General features: G+C 45.0%; 1 protein-coding gene across 1 annotated transcript in view; it reads right to left on the bottom strand.

Moving 5' to 3' along the window:
* LOC147112804 (PC3-like endoprotease variant B) overlaps positions 1 to 13,451 on the bottom strand; it is an 845,811-nt gene that overhangs the window by 768,924 nt on the left and 63,436 nt on the right. Inside the window, exon 6 of the mRNA XM_085998224.1 lies at positions 778 to 881. Within this exon, the coding sequence (XP_085854350.1) occupies positions 778 to 881 (104 nt within the window). The remainder of the gene's footprint in view (positions 1 to 777; positions 882 to 13,451) is intronic.

Raw genomic sequence — 13,451 nt, 5'->3', positions numbered from 1 at the left:
TCCGGCTGATATTCAGTTCCATTGAAGTGAATATCAGATATGTCGTATAACGGTCAGCAAATGTGATTCCGCCTGTTTTGCGTCCTTGAGCATGTCCAATTTCACCCACAATATGATTACACAAGGCACTTCTTCCTCCTTAAGGAATAAAGAAAAGGTTTGCCAAACACTTTTTCAGGAAGACACTATCCCTTTATTAGTCAAAGAATGATTTGACACATTGCCAAAATGTCTGGGCAAATACAGCACTTCTACATTCCCAGTGTGAGCCTTGCTTGAAGAGAGCATGAATCAGAGATAGGCTACCATACTGCAGTGCTGATTTTCAGACCTACATGTCTTTCAAGTGCGGCTCCCCACTGGGGGCATGGAATTTACTGAATTTACCCTGTTGTCTCCCCTAATCTATTTGACTTTAAGAAACGGTATCTGTTTAAGTAGCCCAGATACATAGCAGTATAGAATGTTGGAGCTCTCTTATTGTTAATGTCAACTGTGAGATTTGTCAGCTCTCCTCCAGACCCTTGGGATGAAGTAGCTGTTGATGGAAGTGCTCCATCTTAAAATGAGGGTGGTGAGTGGGCAGGGTAAACTGATATTTCCCATCCTGACCCTTCTGTGTTATACATTTCCATTGGTAGGGCCACAGACAAACCTATGGGTTTGGCTACAGCATCTTTTAAGTTGAGTGAGGATTTCAGAAGCAAATGACTACATCAAGTCAGAAAGGAGAAACACTGAGGACAGGAAGAACATGAATAATAAAATGATACTTACTTGGCTTCCAAAACTAGTGCCAGGATTCCTGCGGCCATCGGCGCAGCACTGGATGTGCCACGGAAATGTGAATTACACCCCTTCACACTGTTAGTGGCTGTCACCTGAAAATGACAAATGCAGTGAGCAACAAAATTAATGAGGCAGATTCTGAAAAAAGCAACAGGCATAAATCTCTATCATATTTTTTATACCATCAACAAAGAGAGCGTTACTGCTTTTTTTTCTTTTAATTCAACAAAAGTCATAAAACTAGGTCATTACTACTGGAATGAGACAGCTGTACTTGTCCTTTGGGAAAATCTTAATAGTAAGCAACAGGAAATAAAATGAAATGGCTTTCATATTCTGCTGTTACTGCTCAACAAGAAATGAAACGGGGTCTTCAAAATTATTTTTTTTGCGGGGGGGAATGTTATTCAGCATGAAGTTGTTCTATTGTTACAAACAACATAAAATTTAATGCTTAGGCGACTAGTTAAACTTTTTCTTCCTTTTATCGTACATGTGAATTAAATCATTCATAGATATGATTACAGTGTTGCTAGTATCTACAGTACTGAAAACCAGACGGATGGTAAGAACTGGACAAGTCCCTTGATGAGTAAGGCAAAGAGGTTCTATGTCCTTGTTTGTTTTGGTTTGGTTTTTATTTGCTAATCGTGCTTTTCTTTTCTTATTCAAGCTTTCAGACAGAAAACCTGAGAGATATGTTCCATTTAAATCTCTTTGTCTTATTCATATTAACCAAAAGCTACCACACAGACAGCAACAGAACCAATATACAGTAAATCTTAGTCCTTTCAAAGTTCTTACATTGCTGAATTTCCAAAGCCCAAATGACTAGCATTATCCTCCTCTGTTAACCAGGAACAAACAGTCCTCCCCACAGTAGCATTGCCAACTTATAGAGGCCACTTTCCACCAGCAACTGCTGTGCGTGTAATTTGTTTCTGTTTGTGAGTCACCTCAGTTCCTGTGAATTCATAAGTGAGGAATACAACAAACATCTGCTTTAGCTCAATATACCTGCATAGAAAAATACAAGGACTGTATAATGATCCATATCCTAAGGAAATCTGAGTTTTAGCGATGTATACATCTCCAGTCTCTTCTGACATTTTGGGCATTATTATGTTTATAATGAATGCTTCAACATGTTTTACGCCAGAATGGGGGCTGAGCATCTCATGATTTAATCAGCTCTCTGTCCCCTATTCCAACATAAAACACATCGCAATGTTCCTTACGATTTGGAGAAAAAAATGAATTGCATATATACTTGAAAAGGAAAAATTTGCAGGGCTATGGGGAAAGAGCAGAGAAGTGGGACTAATTGGATAGCTCCTTCAAAGAGCCGGGACAGGCACGATGGGCTGAATGGCCCCCTTCTGTGCTGCATGATTCTACGATTACCGGAGAGATGCAGACACAACATCCAGCTGTGGCAGCTTATTCTCAATATGTAGGCTTTTACTACATGTTAATACCAATGCTTAGGATTCAGTGTGTATTTATCTATTAATTATAAATAGACCGATATATATCATTACATCTGGGTGGGGGGTGAGGGGAGAATTGTTATGGCCCATTACCGAAAGCATAACTGACGGTGCACTTCCAACGCATGTCCAAACCGAGAGGTCCGAGGCCTGCCGAAAATTGGGCCTCGGGCCTGATTGTAATAATAGGGGTGAGCTGCCGGCGCCTGTCATGCCTCCACAGCCATTTGACTGAGTGGGTGGCTCGAATTTGGGCTGCCTGCCTCGCTGGCAGACCAAGCGCGGGACGTTGCGCCCCTAAGCTGGTCATTTTGCGTCCGTTTTACAGGCATAAAATGGGCACAAAAGTTACCAATTTTTACCTCAGGAATTTTGTCTCTGAATTCCATCTCATTTCTTCGTAGCCTTCCATAGTTATTTTCCACTTAACCATTCTGTTTTTAGGGTTGCACCTTATTCTTGATTCATGCACTTTCAATGCATCTATCAATCATAAGTTGCAACCCCAAAAAGGGGAAAGTTTCATTACATTTTTTGTTAGACCATAATTCTTCCAAATTCAAAGTATGTGATTATTTAGTAAATTCTAACTTGCATAAGTCAAGTACACTGTACCATGTTGCTGGACTCTCACACGAATAAGCAGCTATAAAAAATGAACATCTGAATACAGGGCCCTAATTTGCTAACACAGCTCAACTTTCTTTAACTGTCATGGTTCCTGTTATAACACTTAAAGTTGTTATTCATTCTAATTAGTGTACTTATCTCGATCTCATTAAAGATGACTGGATATAAATGTCCGAAGTCTAAATTTTAAAAAATTGAATCATTTTCTAGTGATCTGTAGTCATTTTCTCTCTGCAGTATTTCAGCTCATTTGATGGGACAGCAATTTAGGCCATTTTTCTCCCCTAAGTTACACAGAGTAACATATTACACATACCTTTTTAATCTCATATCATTCTTGTATCTGTTACTATTTCTATTCTCACCTCATTCTTTCCATTACCATGTTAACTTTATTCCTTAGTCTCCTATTTTCATTAAAATAGCAAAGGAAATCGAAATGAATGCATTAACTCATTCATTACTAATACCAAACAGAGCAATTTCAGTGACTAAACCTGTCTCAGTTTATTTTCTCATATGCTTTTCTTTTTCTGTGGCTATGGTGCTTTTCCATATTAATAATTTAAACATGTGAAAATAATTCAGATCTGACACATCCTTGTAAACTCATCCGATACAAAAGCTTTGATCCATTCATCCATTTATTTTCAAACTAATAGCGATCGGTTTGCTAAAGTCTGCTTTCTTTGTCTGATTTCCCATTTTTCTCTGAAAGTAAATGACCCTGAAATAAACAAAGAAATTGAAAAAAAGCACGTAGTATCTTTATTAAACTTAGGAAAAGAAAGTGTCTCCGATTCTTACGTCAGGGTTGTGCCATTTGTGGGGTCAGTGGAAAGGCACCTAGGCTGCGAAATTTGGTGCCATCGCGCCTGCCACTAGCGCCTCCGGGGGGCGCTAACGGGGCGCAAAGGGCTTATCGCCCGGGCGGGAATAGTGCCTCCTGAGAAATTTGGCGGGGCGCTACTAAGGCGCTAGTCAATAGCACCATGCCCCTGCTGGTAGTGCCCCGGGCCGCTGAGCCGCCGGCGATGATGTCATCGCCATGTGCCGCGACCCCTTAGCACCCTGCCGCGACCCCTTACTGTCCTGCGGGGCTGCCGCGAGCAGTGCCAGTGCCAGCCTCGTGGGTCGCGAGCCGCACTGACCTCCACTCGCAGGGCGCTAATTAAAGGGAGGTGCGGCTGCGACCCGCGCTGCCATTTTATTTTTTTTGGCCGACCTCTAGGTCAGCCCTCTGTGGCGGCCCTTGGCGTGGTCTGTGGCTGCCATCACGCAGTCCGGCACCGCGTCTCAGTGCCGGGCTGCAGCCACGGCACCACGCCGCCCTGCTGGGCTAGTGTGGGCCATCGGAGGCCCTGCAGAGCTTGCAGCATCCTTCCCCTTTAACAGAAGGGAAGGGGCGCTGAAACGCTACCAGGCTTTGCACCCCCGACACCACCCAGAGAGGAAGTGGAGCGCTGAATTTAGCGGCCAGGGCGATAATTCCACATTGGGCGCTAAATCTCCAGCGATAATTCAGTTACCACCCCCAAACCGGGTGTAGCCGAATTACACCCGCCTAATTTCCACAGGCATGCAGGCGCACCTATGGCACTGAAGGCGCATCTCCATTGCCCATGTGCCACAGGCAGCTGGAAAATCTGGCGCCTACCCACCATTTGGGTAGGAATTGCCCAGGAGCCTTACTCCCCACTCCAGACCCTAGCCTTGCAATCATGGCATTTTGAGCACCCTTATAGAAAGAAAGAAAGAACTTAGATTCATATAGTTCCTTTCACAACCTCAGGACATCCCAAAGGGCTTTATAGCCAATTAGATACTTTTGAAGTGTAGTAACTTTTATAATGTAGGAAACACGGCAACCAATTTGTGCACAGCAATGTCCCACAAACAGCAATGAGATAATCTGTTTTATGTTTTAGTGATGTTGGTTGAGGGATGAGGGCTGAGGGATGAGGAACTCTCCTGTTCTTATTCAAAATAGTATCATAGGATCTTTTACAACCACCTGAAAGGGTAGACAGGGTCTCGGTTTAACATCACGTGAAGAAAGACACCTTCAACAATGCAACACTCCCTCAGGACTGCACTAAAGTGTCAACTTAGATTATACGCTCTAGTCTCTGGAGTGGGACTTAAAACACATGACCTGCTGACTCAGAGACTAGAGTGCTACCACAGAGCCAATGCTGATGCATGTATTTGACTACTACCTCAGGTTGTTCCAAATTCTTTGAGTACAGTTTATAGTTTACTTTTCTCTCTCTTTATATACCAATTGTGTTTCTTTTGTCTTATGCCTTCAGTTTTGATATTCTAGCTTGGATTTTCCACTGTGGCAGAAACCCGGCATTAAGTCTGTGTGGCAGGCTTTGTACCCACCCAACATGGCCACCGCTGACTCTGATAGATTTTCTGGGGAAATGCCATGGAGGAGATCAAGATGCAGTAGATCAGTCATTGTACTGCAAAAAGAATGGAGATAAGGATCACTAGTGGAATATCATTTGAAGCAAAAAAAGGTGGGTGTGGCTGATTGATGAGTGGAGGATGTCATTGATATAAAAAGTGGATGGAGCAAGAAAGTGGAAAACTCTTCAGAACCTATGAGTTAATGCATGGTTAGACTGATATTCTGGATAAGGCTCAGAGAAATTTTGCAGAGATTCTTCATGGGAGTACTACCTGCGGTTATTCACCTTCCTCAGTAGATTAAATAAGATTGTGAAAATCCATGACATGCAGCTGTACCTGATTTGTTGGAAGGAGTAGGCTGAATGGACCAGATGGCCTCAGTGTAGTGGTGATTCTGTGATCTGGTATTTTCAGTGGGGAGCAGCATGGAGGGAAAATGATGGGCTGTGCACCCTCTGCAAGTGCCACTCCCGCTGGGAGTTCCGGATTAGCTTTAATAACATGGCTATTTCTCAACAATGTTCAAATCTAAAAATGATAAAAGTCTTACTTAACTACATTTGTCATTATCTATTTACGTTGAAATTATACAAACATAATTAAAATGTATCAATGTTATTATTTTTCTTCCGGTTAAAGGATGAGGGCAGACAGCACAATAGGGGGAAAATGGGACATCGAGGCGCCTGTTTATTGGGCAAAAAATAGACAAAATGAGGCTCAAACTCGGGTCGCGATCTCCCACGGATGCTTGATCCCAGAAGTGTGCCTCACGTGAAACTGAATCAGATGACTTTTAGTCATTCAGGTCGCCCGCCTGAAACAGATGGCAGGCTGTCTTTCGGCAGGACGTAAAAGATCCCATGGCACTATTTCGAAGAAGAGCAGGGGAGTTATCCCCGGTGTCCTGGCCAATATTTAATCCCTCAATTATCATCACAAAAAACAGATTATCTGGTCATTATCACATTGCTGTTTGTGGGACCTTGCTGAGCATAATTTGGCTGCCACGTTTCCCACATTACAACAGTGACTGCACCTCAAAAGTACTTCATTGGCTGTAAAGCGCGTTGGGACATCCTGAGGTTGTGAATGGCGCTATATGAATGCAAGTCTTTTTCTTTTTCTCTGAGTGGTTGTTCAAATTGGGGTCCTACAACAGTGGTAGGACCCCAATGTAAAATTGGACAGCAACTAGGCAGAGCTAATTCTTCATGGTCTAAAGCAGCCTTTAACTGAAAAAAGTCCCAAAAAATTTGAAAATGTTTTTATTTTATGGAGTCAAAGGGTACAGGAGTCCTCCTGCCGGCTCCAGAAAACAAATGCAGGCTGCTGCTAGCCTGGGCTCGCTCCCTCTCAAGACCTACCAGAGGGCTGCTGCCGGCGTTGTAGCCAGCTCAAACCCCTGCCAGCGGTACTAGCCGGCTTCTTCCTAATGCCCGCTTGGCACACTCAGCTCACCAGCTAAATGCAGATGCAGCCTGGTGTCGAGTTCAGCGCGGGTGCAATCGCTCTGTTGACTCACCAATCACTGACACACAGTGCTTTCAGGGGAGATTTGCTGGTTCCAGTCCAGAGAGATCAGATAAAACTCTTGCATCTTTGATTGCTGTTAAGGATCTTTATGAAATAAACTTGGTCACTTTTGAACCAGTTTGCAGTAAATGCCTTTGAATTTAGCAATCATTCCCAGGCAAGCCTCAAGCACAGGCAGTACAGGGAAATGGAAATGCTATGCTCATGTCATATGGTTGATCTTCTGAGGTTGAGGTTGGGATTGAGGTCCAGACACATTAGATATTTCTAAATTATTCATTAGAACATGGATAGGATTGGGTAGAACGCTCAAACACACTGTTAACTGGGATATGCGTGAAGCCTGACCAACGCTGTAAATCAATAAAATCCCCCTGGCTGATTTGTAAAGGGCCATGAATATAACAACTAAACCATCATCAACAAGTATATCTGTTTCTCTTTCTCACTACTGCCTCGGTAAGAGAGATGTTGTTATACTGATCCATGGGCAGCGTGGTAAAATACTGTATTCACAGCACAGTCATCCCTCAACTCAGCAAGAAGACAAAATAAAATAAAGTTAAATATCACTTATTTCAAACAAATGGCAATTGAGGCACTGATTCATTCAATAAAGCGAATCTTGAAAAAAGACACAAAAAGGCCTTACTTCCCTCAAGTTTTCCAGTGCACTTGAGGAGTAATGGTAGTGGGGGGACTCATTATAACAGCGCAAATTGGAGTAGCACTCATTTTAGGGCTGGCACAGTTTTTTGTTTAGGTGGATATTTGCTTTCTTCACCTACCCCTTCAGTAACAATGATATTTAAAGTATATACGGCACACATTATAATTCCTATTGTTACCACCCGACTGTGCTCTGACTAATTTACAATGGCATAAATGCCAAGATCAGCTGATTCTAACAGAAGTGCTGCATTCAAAAGAGCTCACTGGAGAACTTTTGCCACATCTCAGGTTTGCCTGCATATTTTTCATTTTCTTTCACTGGAAAGCTACGGAGGTAGATTTCAAACCATCATAGTGAGAGAGCAGGAAGCTGTGTAGGCAGAATCACCTGGAACCCAACATCAGGAGGATCTCGACACAGAGCAGCTCCCAACCCAGCTGCCAGGCAAAAGTCTCGGCAGTTCATTGGTAAAATAGTCTCATTGGATTAACGGCACTCCCTTGATTACACATGCATCATAACATCTCCTTAGCCTTCACGGCTATTCCAATTCTTGTGGAAGCATTTGTCTTTGCGTCTATTATGACAGTTCACCCCAACCAGACCCCACAAAACCTAATGAGCTCATTGAAAATCAGCACCAATGCATAAATAAACATTTTTTTTAATGAATACCAAGTTCACATTCTGTGGAAGAGGCACTAACTTGATTCTGCACCACTTCTATGGGGAGGGGGGAGTAGAAGTGGTCAGGGACTGCAATGAGGCTGTCACATGCTCCATTAATATCTGCAACCAGGAAAATGCTTCCCTGATGTTGCCACATATGAGAGCAGCAGACTCCATTGTGACCCCTGCCTGTATGCAGTGTGATGTTCACCGAACGACCTTCTTTCCATAGTGCGATCTTTGAGATCTGAGTCTACTGGGTCCTCAGAAAGGGCAACCATCTCCACAGCCTCTGCTGGGGAATAGCAGAGTCCTCTCCACTCCTCTTTCCTCCAGCTCCCTTGTTGTTTGTGAAGCTCCCTGGCCTAATTCTTCATTCCCACTCTCTTTCGCCCCCTAGGTGCAAGCCTCACATGGTGAGTGGCTTGTAATTCCTGCAGTAACGAGTATACCACCCCCCCGCCCACACCCTTGACCCTTCCTCAAGTGTTTCTCTCTCATTTTACATGTAATTTACACACCTGGCCAACCATGCAAAAGGTAAGTGAGCTGGCCCAGCAAACTCTGGCGGGGTCAGCAGTGCACGTCACGGATGGGCTGAAATCCTGTCCCAATGGCATTACAACCTACCCACTGGCCCCAAGGAAATCCAGGGCCTACACCTTTATGCACTCAAATAAAATGGAGTGCATTACTGAACATTGTGTCTGCAATACTGCGGTCATGTTAAAATCCTTTCCCACCCAGATCTATCAAATAATTCCACTATCATCAATAGTGTTGTGTATGTACCTTTAAGGGAATAACTGGTCTCAGACTGCAGTACCGGCAGTGACCACCCCTGTATAAAAGGCCCTAGCAGGCTTCTGTAGTTTCAGTTTCCAGGTTGTCTCCATTCAGTAAAGACTTGTTATAATCAACTCCTGCAGTCCGTGTCTCAATTATACACGGACATAATACTGGCGATGAGTAAGAAACAAACTTACCTGCAATTCGGCAGCACCTCAGACGACGTTATTGAAGGTTGAAGCCAGAAGAAAGAAAAAAAAAATCCAAAGAAGCTCGAGAAACGGGCATCAACCGTGGGCAACCGCCCTCCAAATCATCGAATTGAAAAGCGCAGGAGAGACTGTCGAGAGCCAGGCTTGGTTCTCCAGTCTGTGGTTTCCCAGCTAATCGGGCTGGTGGCAGGTAGTGCACTGATCCTTCCTGGGCTGCGGCGGGCTGGAGCTCGATCGGATGGCTCTGCAACGGGGCCGGGCAGCGAGTCGGGAAGCAAAGAGAGAGAGGGTGGAGCACACAGGGCGCGGCCGATGCTTCGAAGCCGGGCAGCGTTCGGACCCAAGAAGAGGGAGGGAAGTGTCCCAGAGGGTCCGCTCCACGACGGGAACGGTTCTTCAATTAACGGAGCAAATATTGAAGCGCGATAGAAAAATAAAAATACCGCGGAGCGCGGCGTTGGCAGCAGCGATCGGGGAGGCGCGAAGACCATAGGGCGTCGCCATTACAGGATAGTAAAATAAATATAATTGCCAGCAACAGCAACGGCAGCGGCGGGAAAGCGCGGGAGGCGCCATCTTAACTCGGCGGGGACGAAGGCAAAGCGCGGGAGGTGCCACCTTAGATTTTCAAGATGCCAAAGACTGGCAATATCACTGCCTTCGATAATGCAATAGAAGACTGGACCACGTATGTGGAAAGAGTCGAGGCAAACGAAATAGCCGATGAGAAAAAGGCATCGGTATTGCTAAATTTAATGGGCGCAAGAACGTACGGCCTATTGCGGGACCTGATTACTCCAGCCAAACCGAAGGTGAAGAGTTTTAATGAAATTGTTGCCATCCTACAGGAACACCTAAATCCTACACCGTTGCTGATAGCAGAAATATTTAAATTCCACAGGAGAAATCAGCATAAAAATGAGAGCAATGCTGATTACTTTACGAAACTACGCAAGCTATCAAAGCACTGCCAGTTCGGAGCAGGACTGGCAGATACCTTACGGGACAAATTTGTCTGTGGACTCCTGAGTGAAGGAACCCAGAAGAGGTTACTCTCAGAGAAAGAGCTGATGCTAGATAAGGCTTTCAGCGTGGCAGTATCGTATGAAGCAGCAGCAAGGGGAGCTGCGGAAATACAACAAAAGCCACAGGAATACGGCACCCACGAAATGACACGGGGATTTGCAAAATGTTATCGCTGCGGCAGAACAAACCATGACCAGAAGGACTGCTGGTCCAAGGACAAAATATGCAGGCAATGCGGAAAGATGGGACACATTGCACGAGTTTGCAGGTCTGGGAAGAAGACCAACGACAACAAAAAGGCTACTAAGGAACCGTACAGGAAAGTACAAAAGATGACGGACAGTAGTTCCGAAGACCAGATGAGCGATAGTGAATCCGGGAACAAGAGACTAAGCTGTCTCAAACTACACAACGTAATCGCAAAAGAGGATCACCGAACCATTTGGGTCACCCTCACGATAGCAGGGTCCCAAGTCAAAATGGAATTGGATACAGGATCAGCTCTAACCGTCATGAATCGACTAGACGACGAGCGGCTATTCTCACACATACCCTTGAGAGAGACAACCATTGTCTTGAGGATGTATACGGGGCAAAAGGTATACCCCAGAGGAAAAATAAGGGTGCCTGTCGAATATAACAGCAAGAAAATACGGAAATTGTATCTCTACATTCTGCAAGATGGTGGACCACTGTTATTGGGACGTGAATGGATCAGAAAGATAAGTTTAGACTGGCACTCCATTCAGGCACCGACGGTGGCTGGTAAAAAGGATGACGTCACTCCTGGACAATTGTCAACAATCTTAGCTGACGCCAAAGAGGTATTTCAACAAGAACTGGGCACTCTTAAAGGCGTAACCGCCTCGATAAAAATAGAGGAGAATGCAATTCCCAAGTTTTTCAAAGCAAGACCGGTACCATATGCAATTCGTCCAGCCGTCGAGGCAGAGCTGGAGAATCTGGAGAATGCAGGCGTGTTATCTAAGGTAGACTGGAGCGAGTGGGCGACACCCATCGTTCCTGTCATGAAGAAAACGTTAAACAACAAGTCTGAGGAGCCAAGGAAGGTTCGCATCTGTGGGGACTTCAAGGTGATGGTGAACCCAGTCCTTCACACAGTACAATATCCTCTTCCAAGGATAGAAGATATCTTCGCCTCACTATCTGGAGGGAAGCGTTTTACAAAAATTGACCTAGCACAAGCATATTTGCAGATGGAGGTTGAAGAATCCTCTAGGAAGTATCTCACAATAAACACTCACAAAGGTCTTTACCAGTATAATCGACTGGTATTCGGAGTAGCATCAGCTCTGGCGATATGGCAAAGAGCGATGGAACAAGTCCTGCAAGGGATTCCGGGTACTCAGTGTTACTTGGACGACATCCTAGTGACAGATGAAGATGACAGTGAACACCTTGCCAACCTAGAGCAGGTGCTCACTAGACTACGTGAACATGGGCTACGAGCCAATCGCCCCAAGTGCGAGTTTTTTAAGAAACAGATATCGTATTGTGGCCACGTGATTGATGAAGAGGGGTTGCATAAGTCCCCTGACAAAATTGAAGCGGTAGTTAAGGCTCCAGCGCCTGAAAATGTGTCGCAACTGAGGTCATTCCTCGGATTGGTGAATTACTACCATAAGTTTTTGCCGAATTTGTCCACAATTCTGCATCCACTGAACGCCCTACTACGAACGTGAGTAGCTTGGAAATGGAGCGATGAATGTAAGCGGGCCTTTCAGAAGAGTAAGGACCTAATCACTTCAAGAGAAGTATTGGCTCACTACAACCCATCACTACCGATAAGACTGGCGTGTGATGCGTCTCCCTACGGCATTGGGGCGGTACTGTCACATAAATTCCTTGATGGTTCAGAGAGGCCGATAGCTTTTGCGTCACGCTCGTTAACTTCAGCCGAGCGTAACTACGCCCAGATTGACAGAGAGGCCCTCAGCCTGGTGTGGGGGGTGAAGAAGTTCAATCACTACCTGCACCTCTCGTCTCCATTTTCAACCCTCAGAAGGGCGTACCGATAATGACGGCACAACGGCTACAGAGGTGGTCCCTTTTCCTAGGGGCACACCAATATGACATTGAGTACAAAGGAACTAAACAGCATGGGAATGCTGATGGATTGTCGCGCCTACCGTTGCCGACGGTGGAAGAAGAACTGGCAGTGGATCCAGTGGAGTTATTCCACTCGACTATAGTCGAATGTCTCCCTGTGACGAATGCAAACATAGAAAAGGAAACACGAAATGACCAGACACTCTCCTGGGTCTATGATTTAACGGTGAAGGGATGGCCAGCACATGGCGAACCACTGCTGCCAGCATTCTCGCCGAGAAGAGAACAGCTGTCAGTGTGCAGAGGAACCTTGATGTGTGGATCCAGAGTAGTAATTCCACCCAAATTGAAGGATAGAGTGCTCAATGAGCTTCATGAGGGTCATCTGGGAGGGGTAAAAATGAAGAACTTAGCCAGAGCGTTTGTGTGGTGGCTGGGAATCGATAGAGAAATTGAAGAGATGACCAAGAGCTGTACAGGATGCCAGAAGGTCCAGAACGCCCCACCACAAGCCCCTCTACATCCATGGGAGTGGCCCTCATCTCCATTGATTTTGCTGGTCCCTTTATGGGCTTGATGTTTTTAATTGCGGTGGATGCACATTCAAAGTGGCCAGAGGTAATAAAAATGTCCTCAACCACCACAGAAAAAACTATCACAGTCTTACGAACCATATTCGCCAGGAATGGGCTGCCTGAACAGATTTGCTCTGACAATGGACCACAGTTTGTGTCTGAAGAGTTCCGGAGGTTCTTAAAGAACAATGGTGTTAAGCATTACACATCCGCCCCATATCATCCAGCCACTAATGGATTGGCCGAGAGGTTTGTTCAAACATTCAAGAAGGCTATCAAGGCAATGTGTAATGAAGATATACCCCTACAACACAAGGTGGATAACTTCTTGTTTGCCTACCGGAATGCGACACATGCGGTTACCAACCAAACTCCAGCCATGATGTTCTTCAATCGAAGACTACGATGCCGCTTGGATTTGGTTAAGCCAAATGTCAGAAGAGATGTGGAGAACAGGCAGTTTCAGAATATGAATGAAAGGCCGACCAGGAGTTTTAAGATAGGTCAACCAGTTTTGGCCCGGGACTACCGCACAGAGAAATGGCAGCCAGGAACGATCTGTACACGGCAA

This window comes from Somniosus microcephalus, chromosome 9 (assembly GCF_052327205.1).
Source record: "Somniosus microcephalus isolate GS21.2 chromosome 9, FLI_Smic_1.0, whole genome shotgun sequence".
In the NCBI taxonomy this organism is placed as follows: Eukaryota; Metazoa; Chordata; class Chondrichthyes; order Squaliformes; family Somniosidae; genus Somniosus; species Somniosus microcephalus.
The sequence above is the reverse complement of the archived record's forward strand: the minus strand, read 5'-3'. Positions and strand labels throughout refer to the sequence as shown.